General features: G+C 43.1%; 1 protein-coding gene across 4 annotated transcripts in view; it reads left to right on the top strand.

The window, feature by feature from the left end:
* The window catches only part of FIG4 (FIG4 phosphoinositide 5-phosphatase), a 576,719-nt gene that overhangs the window by 335,452 nt on the left and 226,102 nt on the right, over positions 1-15,165 (top strand). For all 4 annotated transcript variants that reach the window (XM_068231289.1, XM_068231287.1, XM_068231288.1 and 1 more), the window contains one exon: positions 14,953-15,091. In XM_068231289.1, the coding sequence (XP_068087390.1) occupies positions 14,953-15,091 (139 nt within the window). The remainder of the gene's footprint in view (positions 1-14,952; positions 15,092-15,165) is intronic.

The raw sequence follows: 15,165 nt of genomic DNA, 5'->3' as shown, positions 1-15,165 counted from the left end.
AGGTTGTTCTGGTCTTTTACTGTGAAGGAATATAGAAAGCTGTGCACAGTGAATGGTTCAAAACATATATATAACATATATTCAGTGATATCGTGATAACTCCTTGGTTAACAATAATCCTTTTACTTAAAGTGTCACTCTAACACAATAATCTAATCTTGTGCATGTGGTCTGTATAGCCACATAGGTTACACAGGATATACATAAAGATTAACAGATTAATTATAAAATTCTTTCCACAATATATACAGTGGTGTGAAAAACTATTTGCCTCCTTCCTGATTTCTTATTATTTTGCATGTTTGTCACACTTAAATGTTTCTGCTCATCAAAAACCGTTAACTATTAGTCAAAGATAACATAATTGAACACAAAATGCGGTTTTAAATTATGGTCTTTATTATTTATTCAGAAAAAAAACTCAAAACCTACATGGCCCTGTGTGAAAAAGAAATTGCCCCCTGAACCTAATAACTGGTTGGGCCACCCTTAGCAGCAATAACTGCAATCAAGTGTTTGCGATAACTTGCAATGAGTCTTTTACAGCGCTCTGGAGGAATTTTGGCCCACTCATCTTTGCAGAATTGTTGTAATTCAGCTTTATTTGAGGGTTTTCTAGCATGAACCACCTTTTTAAGGTCATGCCACAACATCTCAATAGGATTCAGGTCAGGACTTTGACTAGGCCACTCCAAAGTCTTCATTTTGTTTTTCTTCAGCCATTCAGAGGTGGATTTGCTGGTGTGTTTTGGGTCATTGTCCTGCTGCAGCACCCAAGATCGCTTCAGCTTGAGTTGACGAACAGATGGCCGGACATTCTCCTTCAGGATTTTTTGGTAGACAGTAGAATTCATGGTTCCATCTATCACAGCAAGCCTTCCAGGTCCTGAAGCAGCAAAACAACCCCAGACCATCACACTACCACCACCATACTTTACTATTGGTATGATGTTCTTTTGCTGAAATGCTGTGTTACTTCTACGCCAGATGTAACGGGACACACACCTTCCAAAAAGTTCAACTTTTGTCTCGTCTGTCCACAAGGTATTTTCCCAAAAGTCTTGGCAATCATTGAGATGTTTTTTAGCAGAATTGAGACGAGCCTTAATGTTCTTTTTGCTTAAATGTGGTTTGCGCCTTAGATATCTGCCATGCAGGCCGTTTTTGCCCAGTCTCTTTCTTATGGTGGAGTCGTGAACACTGACCTTAATTGAGGCAAGTGAGGCCTGCAGTTCTTTAGATGTTGTCCTGGGGTCTTTTGTGGCCTCTTGGATGAGTTTTCTCTGCGCTTTTGGGGTAATTTTGGTCGGCCGGCCACTACTGGGAAGGTTCATCACTGTTCCATGTTTTTGCCATTTGTGGATAATGGCTCTCACTGTGGTTCGCTGGAGTCCCAAAGCTTTAGAAATGGCTTTATAACCTTTACCAGACTGATAGATCTCAATTACAGTACTTTTGTTCTCATGTGTTCCTGAATTTCTTTGGATCTTGACATGATGTCTAGCTTTTGAGGTGCTTTTGGTCTACTTCTCTGTGTCAGATAGCTCCTATTTAAGTAATTTCTTGATTGGAACAGGTGTGGCAGTAATCAGGCCTGGGAGTGACTACAGAAATTGAACTCAGGTGTGATAAACAACAGTTATGTTATTTTTTTAACAAGGGGGGCAATCACTTTTTCACACAAGGCCATGTAGATTTGGAGTTTTTTTTTCTCACTAAATAATAAAAACCATCATTTAAAACTGCATTTTGTGTTCAATTATGTTATCTTTGACTAATAGTTAATGGTTTTTGATGAGCAGAAACATTTAAGTGTGACAAACATGCAAAAGAATAAGAAATCAGGAAGGGGGCAAATAGTTTTTCACACCACTGTAACTGACAGCAACTGGTGAATTTCAGTTTCGACAAAATCTTGTCAGAACTGGAAGGGGTCACTGTAATAAGAAAATGGTGAGTTTCTGAGAGGAATTGATGACGAGGTAAGTACCGTATATACTCGCAAGCAAGCCGAATTTTTGACCCCCAAAAAGTGGGTCAAAAGTTGGGGGGTCGGCTTGCTTGCGAGTGCTTAAAAAAATGAAGCCCCCCCCCCCTCTGCTTCCCCGCTCCCCCCGCGGCTGCCGCTGCTATTACCTTAGCTCGGCGCCGCTTCTATTCCCCTGTCCTTCTCGTATAATCCACAGCAGCGCGCCCCACAGCGGCTGCTGTCATAAGAGAGCCTTAGAGGGAGAGATCGCTTCCCATAGTAACAGCGCTACAGGAAGCCGCTCTCTCTACGGCTTCCTCCCTCATCACAGCAGCTCTCAGTTCAGGTTCCCTTTAAGTGTTAAAGGACCCTTACTTATTCTTACTTGCTGCTTTAGGATAAATATGAGGAAGATGTAGAGAAATTAACCTTGGTACCTTAAGGGCCCTTTTACAGTTAATGCATTGGAATGCGTTAGAGCACATTAGTATGCGTTGGTACGCGTTTTATTTTTCTACATAGCAGTGCATTGTGAAAAAGCTTTCCGTTAAAACACATATAGTGGTAACTGCGCCGTACGAAAACATGGACATTACTTTGAAAATCAGTTGTCTTTCCATTATAACTGTGAGTAACTGATTAAGTGTAAACGAACCCTAATGCTGTTGAATACAGTCATATGGAAAGTGACTGTAATTTTTCTTGCCTCTGAGGAAGCAGAGCTAGACTTTGTCAAAACAAACTGTTAGGCTATAACACCCAATTTTAATCTTTGTACTGAGGATGGAATAAAGGTGTTTTTCTGCTATCCACTGGTGCCCGGAAGCTTTTCTCTTGTTGCTGTTACATATGGAAAGTAGTTAGAGCTGCAAAGCAGGGTCCTTGTGAGTGTATATACTTACAATATAGTAAATGTAAAGGACTATTCCTCAAGGTCATGTGCAATCATACAAGAAGCAAACTGTTATTATTATTGCAAACACTGAAAGTTAGTAGACCTTTCCAACAGTTGTCCTGTGTGTATGGGAACATTATATACACCTATAATGCATGAAAATAACCAGAAATAACTAGACAGGACCAGAGGTGCCAACAGGATAAAATCAAACAATAACATGTTTAAAAATGCTTAGGAGGCAATGGTGGACTTACCTCCTGCAAGCAGACAGAAGAAACTGTCTATTCAAATAAAAATAATTTATTGGTATACTCCAGGGGGGTTGCAACGCGTTTCACAGGATTAGACCTGCTTCTTCAGGCAATAAAACATAGGAGCACACAACAGCATTCGGTCAGGGTAGCACCTGGTGCCAGGTGTTACCCGGACCGAATGCTTTTGTTTACTCTAAATTTTTGATGCAGTCATTAGAACCAGACATCCTTTTTACATTTCAAAGGAAGTGAGACTTTATTGAACTAAATTGTGTTAAGTTTCAAGTTGCTGTTTGCACCCAGAACATCCTACCTAATAAAACCTAACTGTTCCTGCGTACTCCTGTCCCTGGGTCCGTACTTTTTGCTACTGTGCATGTGCTCAGCACATACAGCCATAGGGACAGGAGGACAGGGCCAGTAAGCCGGGCGGACGTGTGCGCTGGTGGACGGGTGCATGTGCGCGTTTGCGGTGGGTGCGAGCACACATGTGCGGCAGGTGCGTGCCTGCGCACTGACATGTGGCGGTGAGATACAGACCTAGAGCCCGTTTTTTAAACGGTTTTATACGGTTCTGACCCAATTCTGTATCATGCCTGAAGAAGAAACTTCAAGTTTTGAAAGCTTGCAAGGTAATATTGTGCAGTTTGTCATGAAAGGTATTACTCGAACATCTTAGCAGTTAGACTTAATAACTGTCCTTCAGGAAATGCTTTTGAAAACAAAGAAAATTCTGAGAATACCCCCATGAGGAGATGGACTAGTTTTAAACTTGTCAGTTCTGTCAGATTTTAATGGCTTACTTTTTCACTATAGTGGTCCTTTAACTGTTTCTCTGTGATACCAAAGGTGACCTCACATTTGCCCTTTTTTTTTTTTTCTTCAACCCAGATCACTGTTCGTTTTCCCTCCCTAATGCCACAACTTACTGTCCTTCCCACTGCAAACATCGCCTAGACCAATGTTTCTCAACATTTTATTGGTATGTACCCCTTTTAAAATGCTGTATTCACCAAGTACCCCCGAGCATAGTAAACCTTATCCCAAATACCCCTTGATAAATATATATGTAATTGTAGTACATGATAATTGATTCTAAACGATTTCCAAGCATTTACTATTGTTTTTAATTAGCTAAAATACCAATTAGTGTTGTTTAAATAAGATTTATCATTTAACTCTAAATTTGTTATACTTGGTTAAGTATATCAAGCCAGAGTACCCCCTGGAACCATCAGAAGTACCCCCTGGGGTACGCGTACCACACGTTGAGAACCTAGGACCTAGACTACAGGCTTACATCACTGTGTAAACTCTTCAAAGGCAGGGGGGATTCAGCTACCTTCTGTTCATAGTGTCCTTATCTTACCTGAAATTGGAAGCTTTCTGTTATTTGCACACTGAGATAAGCTTGCTACTGTAGCTAAAAAAACAAACAAATATCCTCTCTCAATCCCTGTGGCATTTGGCAGTTCCTGCAGTTAAGCAAAGGCACCTAGCTAAAAAAAAGTTTCCATATAATTTTGGGCTTCTTCCAGCCCCCCATAACCCATGAGGTCCCTTGGCGTCTTCTGGGTACCCTCCGCGGTCCCGGTGACCTCGGCTGAAGTCGCGCATACGTGGTCTGTCTGCGCACACCCGCCGTGATCACGCGCCCATCACCGTAAGTGTCCTACATATGTGCAGTTCAGTCTTTCAAGAACTGTCCTGCGCAGGACTCTTACAGTGACCGAGTGCTCGGCTGGGCCGTTCATGCGCGACTTCAGCCGACGTTGCCAGGTTAACGGAACCACCAATGGGACCATGAAGGTGACACAGAGAATGCTGAGGGGTATCGCGGGCTACGGGGGGCTGGAGGATGCCCCAGGTAAGTCCAGATTCTGTTTATTTTCTCTGTTCAGGATCCCTTTAACTAACTCTGGCTTGGACACATGCCTGCTAACTAGAGTTTTACTACATAGTAGCCGTACTCCATAGCGAATTACCACCGCTTCTACCCCTTAACTGAGTTCTGATGCATAACAAATCACCGCTGCTAATTGTGGAAGCCGGAGTTCAGCTAAACTATAGCAGTGCCCACATTATCAGGCACAATCTGCACCCAAATTAACAGATTTGTCTGCAGGTGTGTGCCAATGCAGAATCGGATAAGCATTTATCCCAGGATTTGGGCTTCAGTCTAATTTTGAATCTCGAGTAAAATATTTTGACAGCCTTTTAAAATCTTTTTTTACTTGTCTGTTTGGTATCGCTTGTCTTTCTAAAAAGCTAGTACATAGCATGTTAGAAGATGGCATTTATTTGGCCATGAAAAAGCAGGCCTAATGTCCTTTACTGAACTGTCAATGCAGATGGAGAGACCAAAATATACATGCAGGCGTTCATAATCCGTATCTGACAAAACATCTACTTGAGAACCATTTGTGCTTCTGCGGTAATTAAAGAGAATTGGTCAAGGTCACATCGCCTGCTGCTCAGTGCTTCTGCCAGAATGGAAATGTGATTTGACCACAAATTATGTGTGTGTGTGAGTGTGCGCCCGTGCGCACGCGCTGATCGCCTAAAATATTAAAACCACCTGTTTACCGGAGATTGTCAGCCAGCTGCTAATAATTCTGACTTCCATGCAGATTTCATGGAAATAGTATGTAGTTTGAAATTAGGTCCATAAAGATCAGCAGGGAGTGCATTTGATTGGCTCGATTATAAGCTGCATTCAATTTTTATTAAATTTGTGTCCTAGCTGGAATGTTTATCATATTATTGCCTCTGTCTACTGTAAAACTGTGTAGGTAATTCTGTGCCAGCAAAACAGCTCTGACCGTTTGAGACATGGATTCCAGAAGTCTTTTGAAGGTGTTCTGCAGTGTTGGCACCCAGATTCATTAAAGTTTTTGGTGCATTTATAAACAGGGTGTTGTGTTGCTTTTTACAATTGTATGAATTTTGTCAGTACATCCATATGTTGAACTGATGGCTCCAGTGCATTTAGTATTGGTGTCCTTCACTGCTCCTCTACCCAGCAATGATGTACGTGACCTGATTTCTTCTACCATTTACCTCTCTCGAACTGGAACAGCTGCAGAGGAGCTGGGGAATTCTCCAGGAATGAAGAGGGCCATGAATCCCCCCCCCCCCCCATCCCCACAAGTAAAGGTCAATTCACTTGGACGTTTACCACTCGTCGTTAAAGTGCTGCCCATTAAAGGGAATGGACAGCGCCTGTAACATCGGTTGGCGTCATTTGCGATAACACCGCATTTTGATTCAGATTTTCTCATTGTTTAAACCGACCCTGGAAGCAGCATGCCCCTTCCAGGGTCACTTTCCGCTGCATCTGTGTCCTCCTGGGGGACGAAAAATGTGTTACGCTGGCAAATGCTTTTCTGCACGCTTGCAGAAAGGCATCTGACCGACACGCTGGCACAAGCCTGTGTGCGCTGGCCCGAAGTGGCTGCATGTAGCTATTTTGGAGCGGTAGTACTGCTGAGATACAGCCTTAAGTTCTGTTCACAATTGCCAGAGTGGCAAAATATCTGTATATATCGATTATGCTGTACCAAGTTTTCGCAGTTTAATATGAACAGACATTGCTTGCAAATGGGCGATAACCCCTTAACAACCACTAACAAGTTTATACATTTGGACTTTGTCCCAGTATGCATCCACCACGAGCTTCCACCCCACCCCTCCAGGAGACACAACTAGAGAAAACTGTGTTAGGCATCTTGTCAAGAAGCTGCTATTGGTTAATCTATCTGCTCGTCATAAAAAGAGATCCACCTCTTCTGGAATTTTTTTTTACAAAATGATAATATCCTTGTGTACATATGAGATCAAGTGCCTTTTAATTGAAGCTCTTTCATGGTTCCATTTCATTACAGTTTGCCTTCTGGCCATATAAAGCAAATATTGAAGGGTTGCTTTCTGTGACCCATCACATGTGTGCTCCCCCTTACACCATGGCTCGGCAGCGCACATGTGCCAGGTCACAGTGAGAGAGCGACAGTGAAGACAGGACAGCAGCTTGAAGGGTAAGGGTGATATACTCGCTGCCGTCATACTCTGCTGGGGCTGTAGGGATTGCCATAGGCTTGTGGGTGATGGAGAGGCAATGTGGAGGGGAGACCTGGCGTCTGCCGAATATGTATTATTCCTGCCATAAGATGCATGGGCCCATATGAAATTCACTTTTTCTCCTGAGTTTTCTCCTAGGTGATATTTTCACAACTTGTCATGAAATATCTTTTAACCACTTCACTACTGAGGGGGTTCTCCCCCTTCTGCACCAAAGCAATTTTCACCTGTCAGCGCTCCTTCCATTCATTCGCCTATAACTTACTACTTATCACAATGAAAGTTCTAGATCTTGTTTTATTCGCCACCAGTTAGGCTTTCTTTGGGCGGTGCATTTGCTAAGAATTATTTTATTCTAACTGCAATTTAACGGGAAAAATAATAAAAAAAAATATTGCTGCCTTATATGACAGAGTAGGTGAGTAAATAGAATTGCCACTATCCAAATACATTACAGTATATACAGTGGGTTGCAAAAGTATTCGGCCCCCTTGAAGTTTTCCACCTTTTGTCACATTACTGCCACAAACATGCATCAATTTTATTGGAATTCCACGTGAAAGACCAATACAAAGTAGTGTACACGTGAGAAGTGGATCGAAAATCATACATCATTCCAAACATTTTTTACAAATAGATAACTGCAAAGTGGGGTGTGCGTAATTATTCGGCCCCCTGAGTCAATACTTTGTAGAACCAGCTTTTGCTGCAATTACAGCTGCCAGTCTTTTAGGGTACGTCTCTACCAGCTTTGCACATCTAGAGACTGAAATCCTTGCCCATTCTTCCTTGCAAAACAGCTCCAGCTCAGTCAGATTAGATGGACAGCATTTGTGAACAGCAGTTTTCAGATCTTGCCACAGATTCTCGATTGGATTTAGATCTGGACTTTGACTGGGCCATTCTAACACATAGATGTGTTTTGTTTTAAACCATTCCATTGTTGCCCTGGCTTTATGTTTAGGGTCATTGTTACATAGTTACATAGTTATTGTAACGATTGTGGAACTTTCCCCGTGATCAGCGCACAACGCGTGCGCTGACACGGCGGAAATCCTCCACAAGCGTGTAATAGCAGGCACCCAGCAAAAGGTGCTACGCACCTGTAGAGGGAAATTCCTGTTGGCAGATGGCGCTGGGAGTGCAGAGGAACCAATCCTCTGTACCTCCACAAATGCCAGACAGGAATTGTACGAAGCGCAGAACGCAATCGCAAGAGAGGCGATTGCGAATGAGAACGAGCAAAGGGACAGGTTGTATGTGTGTGCGCCAATCCAGTCACCACCCCGCGACCGCGCACACACAACAGCAGATATGAAATAGGAACGCGATCGCGAGAGGTGCGATCGCCAGACGTGACACAAGGCAGATCAGGACAGAATACGAGGGTAGCAAAGGCACAGTAAATAATACAATGAGAAGATGCGGACAACAACAAATGCTAGCTAACCGCGAACACCGCACTCATTCGCAACAGTGCACGCGGTTATGCGCGGTCTCCACGTGATAAGCACAATAGAGACAAGCACGCCTAACTAACCATCGACAGACAAACATGAAACAGAGGACGCGAACGCTTGCTTAACGGTTACCTCACCGAGCCTCCAGCAAGCGGTCGTAGCAGATAAGACAGACACACGAAAACAGGGACAAGCAAGAGATAGGATCCACAGCACTAGCGAAAAGTGGCTAGCGCGATCCAGGTACAGAGTAGCAGAACAGAAGGATCCCCAGCGCTAGCGAAAAGTAGCTAGCGCGATCCCAGGAGACAGAACAGAAGGATCCCCAGCGCTAGCGAAAAGTAGCTAGCGCGATCCCAGGAGACAGAACAGAAGGATCCCCATCGCTAGCAAAAAGTAGCTAGTGCGATCCCAGGAGACAGAACAGAAGAGATAGCTGGTAGCAACCGCTGCACCAGCTATACTCCAAGAACAGAGATCAGAACCATTTCCTGTCAACCACCATAGGGACAGGACAATGGCAAACAGGCAAGACAAGACAGAACAGGCAATACAGATAATACAATCCTAACAGCACTGGGGAAATCTGCCTAGCGCAGATTTAGGAATTACTCTAAGCTGATGTTCAAACAGAGAGCAAGGCTGACACCCCACCAGGAGTGTTACATAGGACGAAATCCTTATGAACAGCGAAGCATTGTGGGAAAGACATAGTACTTATAGTACACGCCTCCAATGAATGTGGCCAGGCAATTTGCATGACAACGTATGCAAATTCCTCTGCAAGCACAAGCTGCAAAACTGACAGAAGCTCTTCTTTCCAGAGTCCTGCAACATGCAAACCTACACAATGGTCAAAAGGCTGGCTGCCTGCACAGGCAGCTAAGCAAATCATCACAGTTATTTTGGTTGAAAAAAGACATACGTCCATCGAGTTCAACCAGTATAAAGTACAACACCAGCCTGCTCCCTCACATATCCCTGTTGATCCAGAGGAAGGCGAAAAAACCCTTACAAGGCATGGTCCAATTAGCCCCTAAAGGGAAAAATTCCTTCCCGACTCCAGATGGCAATCAGATAAAATCCTTGGATCAACATCATTAGGCATTACCTAGCAATTGTAGCCATGGATGTCTTTCAACGCAAGGAAAGCATCTAAGCCCCCTTTAAATGCAGGTATAGAGTTTGCCGTAACAACTTCCTGTGGCAATGCATTCCACATCTTAATCACTCTAACTGTAAAGAACCCTTTCCTAAATAAATGGCTAAAACGTTTTTCCTCCATGCGCAGATCATGTCCTCTAGTCCTTTGAGAAGGCCTAGGGACAAAAAGCTCATCCGCCAAGGTATTATATTGCCCTCTGATGTATTTATACATGTTAATTAGATCCCCTCTAAGGCGTCTTTTCTCTAGACTAAATAAACCCAGTTTATCTAACCTTTCTCGATAAGTGAGACCTTCCATCCCACGCATCAATTTTGTTGCTCGTCTCTGCACCTGCTCTAAAACTGCAATATCTTTTTTGTAATGTGGTGCCCAGAACTGAATTCCATATTCCAGATGTGGCCTTACTAGAGAGTTAAACAGGGGCAATATTATGCTAGCATCTCGAGTTTTTATTTCCCTTTTAATGCATCCCAAAATTTTGTTAGCTTTAGCTGCAGCTGCTTGGCATTGAGTACGATTATTTAACTTGTTGTCAATGAGTACTCCTAAGTCCTTCTCCAAGTTTGATGTCCCCAACTGTATCCCATTTATTTTGTATGGTGCTAGACCATTAGTACGTCCAAAATGCATGACCTTACATTTGTTAACATTGAATTTCATCTGCCATGTATGTGCCCATATAGCCATCCTATCCAGATCCTGTTGCAATATGACACTATCTTCCTGAGAGTTGATGATTCTGCACAATTTTGTATCATCTGCAAAAATAGCAACATTGCTCACTACTGCATCTACTAGGTCATTGATAAATAAATTGAAGAGCACTGGACCCAGAACAGACCCCTGTGGGACCCCACTGCTAACAGTCTCCCATTTTGAGTACGATCCATTGACCACAACTCTTTGTTTTCTGTCCATTAGCCAGTTCCCTATCCATGAACACAGACTCTTCCCCAGTCCTTGCATCCTCAACTTTTGCACCAGACTTTTGTGGGGAACAGTGTCGAAGGCCTTTGCAAAGTCCAAGTATATCACATCTACAGCATTCCCAATATCCATATTAGCATTCACTACCTCATAAAAGCTGAGCATGTTAGTTAAACAGGACCTGTCTTTAGTAAACCCATGTTGATGCTGAGAAATAAGATTATTTTCTACTATGAAGTCATGTATAGTATCTCTTAGTAACCCCTCAAATAGTTTGCATACAACTGATGTTAAACTTACAGGTCTATAATTTCCTGGATCAGATTTTTTGCCCTTCTTAAATAATGGGAAAACGTGGGCTGTACGCCAATCCACTGGGACTCTGCCAGTTGCAAGAGAGTCACAAAAGATAAGATAAAGGGGTTTATCTATAACTGAACTTAATTCCCTTAGGACCCGAGGATGCATGCCATCCGGGCCAGGTGCCTTGTCTATTTTTAATTTATTTAGTCTTGCCTTCACTTCTTCCTGCGTTAAGTATTTAATATTACAGTTAGAAGATTGAGACTCTTCCGCCTCTGTAGTTTGCAACAGTGCTGTTTCTTTTGTGAAGACAGAAGCAAAGATAGCATTTAATAACTCTGCCTTACCTTTGTCATCCACCATTGAGTTTCCATCCTCATCCTTTAGGAGTCCTATACAGTCAACCTTTCTTTTTTTAGAGTTAATGTACTTGTAAAACTTTTTGGGGTTAGATTTGATATCCTTAGCGATTTGTTTTTCAGCTTCAATCTTTGCCTGCCTAATTTCTTTTTTTACAATTTTTATTGCACTCCTTATAATTGCTTAGTGTAGCCTCGGTCCCCTCCTGTTTAAGACCTTATAGGCATTCTTTTTCCTCTTCATTTTATCTTTAACCTTTCTATTCATCCATAGAGGCCTTTTTTTATTCCTTGACATTTTGTTTCCATATGGGATATACATACTACAGTATTGATTGAGTATAAGTTTAAAAGCTTGCCATTTCCCTTCAGTGTCTTCCCCTTGTAGTACATTATCCCAGTTCACCAAACTTAGTGCCTGCCTAATTTGAGTGAACTTTGCTTTTCTAAAATTCATAGTTTTAGTGGTCCCGCTGCCCCGTGGCCTATCAGTCACCAGATCAAACGTTATCATGTTGTGATCACTATTTCCCAAATGTTCTTGAACCTGCACATTTGATACATTATCTGGTCTATTAGAAATGATCAGATCCAGTAACGCATGCCCCCTAGTTGGTTCAGTTACCATTTGAGTCAAGTAATTGTCCTGTAGTGCTGCCAGAAATCTGCTGCTTTTACCAGAATGGGTAGCCTCAATACCCCAGTCAATGTCTGGAAAGTTGAAGTCGCCCATAATTATGACCTCATTTTTACCTGCAGCTTTTTCAATCTGCTGTAGTAATCGCAGTTCTGCAGCTTCATTAATAAGAGGTGGCCTGTAGCATACCCCAATAAGCAATTGGCAACTTTTATTTCCACCATGAATATCTACCCAAACGGACTCCACATCTTCGCAATCTTCCTCCATCTCATCGTTGAGGACAGCTGTAAGAGAATTCTTAACAAAGAGACAAACCCCTCCACCTTTTTTCCCTGTTCTATCCCTCCTAAACACATTGTATCCTTTTAAATTAGCTATCCAGTCATGGCTTTCATCCATCCATGTCTCGGTTATTCCCACAATGTCATAGCCTTTGTCATTCAGAATGAACTCTAGTTCGTCTATTTTATTTGCAAGGCTCCGAGCATTGGTTACCATGCACTTTATATTTTTACCACCACATTTACCAATTTTGTTTACATGAAATGGGCTACTTGAATTTTTACCAACCTCCTTAATCTTTACACTGTCCCCACCCCCCTCTCCACCCTCCATAATGATAGGTTCCCACTGTCTTTTTACCTCATCTTGTCTACGTATTGAGACTTTATCCTCCCACCTCCCCCCAGATCCTAGTTTAAAATCTCCTCCAACCGTTTAGCCATCTTCTCCCCCAATGCAGCTGCACCCTCCCCATTAAGGTGCAGCCCATCCCTGCTGTAGAACCTGTAGCCGACTGCAAAGTCTGCCCAGTTCTCCAGGAACCCAAACCCTTCCTTCCTACACCAATTTCTCAGCCACTTATTTAACTCCCTAAGCTCCCTCTGTCTCTCAGATGTAGCACGTGGCACTGGCAGTATTTCAGAAAACACCACCTTGGAGGTCCTTGCTTTAAGTTTATCTCCAAGTACCTGAAAATCATTTTTGAGGACCTTCCATCTCCCACTAACTTTGTCATTGGTGCCAATGTGTACCATGACAGCCGGGTCTTCCCCAGCCCCACCCAGTAATCTGTCAATTCTTTCCGCTACATGCCGAACCCGAGCACCCCGGAGGCAACAGACTGTACGGCATTCGCGGTTTCTTCGACAGATTACCCTATCTGTGCGCCTAATAATTGAATCCCCTACCACCAGTACCTGTCTAGCCTTAGCTGCACTCCTATTCCCTTTCTCGTTACAGCAGTCTGCCCCTTGGTTGCTAAGGAGCACATCCTGCTGCAGCATTGCTACTCCTGAATCATCCTCCCCAATATTACGCAAACAAGCATACTTATTAGTGAGGGACAACTCGGGACTAGCCTCCCTGCCACTTTTTCCCCTACCCCTTCTAACTGTGACCCAACTAGCGGCTGCCTCTGCTTCTTGGTCCGGCTGTACACCACCCTCCTCATCTTCAACGGTTCCATCCAGTGTCTGGATCGTGAGATCCAAGCTCTTCTCCATGTTGTGTATGCTTCTCAGTGTTGCGAGATGCTTATTTAGCTCTGCGACTTCCGCCTCTAACTGAGCAACACGCACACACCCAGGGCAACAGTAAACACCCTCAATCCGCTGATCAAGGCATGCATACATGTTGCAGGATTGTCCTGCTGGAAGGTGAACCTCCGCCCCAGTCTCAAGTCTTTTGCAGTATCCAAGAGGGTTTCTTCCAAGTTTGCCCTGTATTTGGCTCCATCCATCTTCCCATCAACTCTGACCAGCTTCCCTGTCCCTGCTGAAGAGATGCACCCCCCGAGCATGATGCTGCCACCACCATACTTGACAGTGGGGATGGTGTGTTCAGAGTGATGTGCGGTGTTAGTTTTCCGCCACCCATAGCTTTTTACATTTTGGCCAAAAAGTTCCATTTTGGTCTCATCTGACCAGAGCACCTTCTTCCACATGGTTGCTGTGTCCCCCACATGGCTTGTGACAAACTACAAACGGGAATTCTTATGCTTTTCTGTTAACAATGGCTTTCTTCTTGCCACTCTTCCATAAAGGCCAACGTTGTACAGTGCATGACTAATAGTTGTCCTATGGAGAGTGTCTCCTACCTGAGCTGTAGATCTCTGCAGCTCGTCCAGAGTCACCATGGGCCTCTTGACTGCATTTCTGATCAGCGCTCTCCTTGTTCGGCCTGTGAGTTTAGGTGGACAGCCTTGTCATGGTAGGTTTAAAGTTGTACCATACTCCTTCCATTTCTGAATGATCGCTTGAACAGTGCTCCGTGGGATGTTCAAGGCTTTGGAAATCTTTTTGTAGCCTAAGCCTGCTTTAAATTTCTCAATAACTTGATCCCTGACCTGTCTTGTGTGTTCTTTGGATTTCACGGTGTTGTTGCTCCCAATATTCTCTTAGACAACCTCTGAGGCCCTCACAGAGCAGCTGTATTTGTACTGACATTAGATTACACACAGGTGCACTCTATTTAGTCATTAGCACTCATCAGGCAATGTCTATAGGCAACTGACTGCACTCAGATCAAAGGGGGCCGAATAATTATGCACACCCCACTTTGCAGTTATTTATTTGTAAAAAATGTTTGGAATCATGTATGATTTTCGTTCCACTTCTCACGTGTACACCACTTTGTGTTGGTCTTTCATGTGGAATTCCAATAAAATTGATTCATGTTTGTAGCAGTAATATGACAAAATGTGAAAAACTTCAAGGGGGCCCAAATACTTTTGCAACCCACTGTATAGGGTCCCTGACACTATAACTGAAGTTACTTTGAATTTCCATTTTAATGCTCATGTAATTCACTAAGTTACAGAGATGACATGTAATAGCATTGTAAAAAAAAAATCTTTAATTTGCTCAAATGATCTGTATCCATACTTTTCCATTCAGATGCCGACAGGCAGGATGCAATCAACCTCTTCCTGAATGTCTTCCAGCCATCTGACGGAAAGCCTCATCTGTGGGAACTGCCCACTGACTTTTATTTGCATCATAGAAATACTATGAAGCTACCCCGCAAAAGGAAAAGGTAAGCATTGGTTATTATCGTTGCAACAATTTGTGTTTCACATCATAGGTTTGAGGATTTTTGTTCTGTCCAGA

The sequence above is a fragment of the Hyperolius riggenbachi genome, chromosome 4 (genome assembly GCF_040937935.1).
Source record: "Hyperolius riggenbachi isolate aHypRig1 chromosome 4, aHypRig1.pri, whole genome shotgun sequence".
Lineage (NCBI taxonomy): Eukaryota > Metazoa > Chordata > Amphibia > Anura > Hyperoliidae > Hyperolius > Hyperolius riggenbachi.
This window is presented reverse-complemented; position numbering and strand designations above follow the sequence as displayed.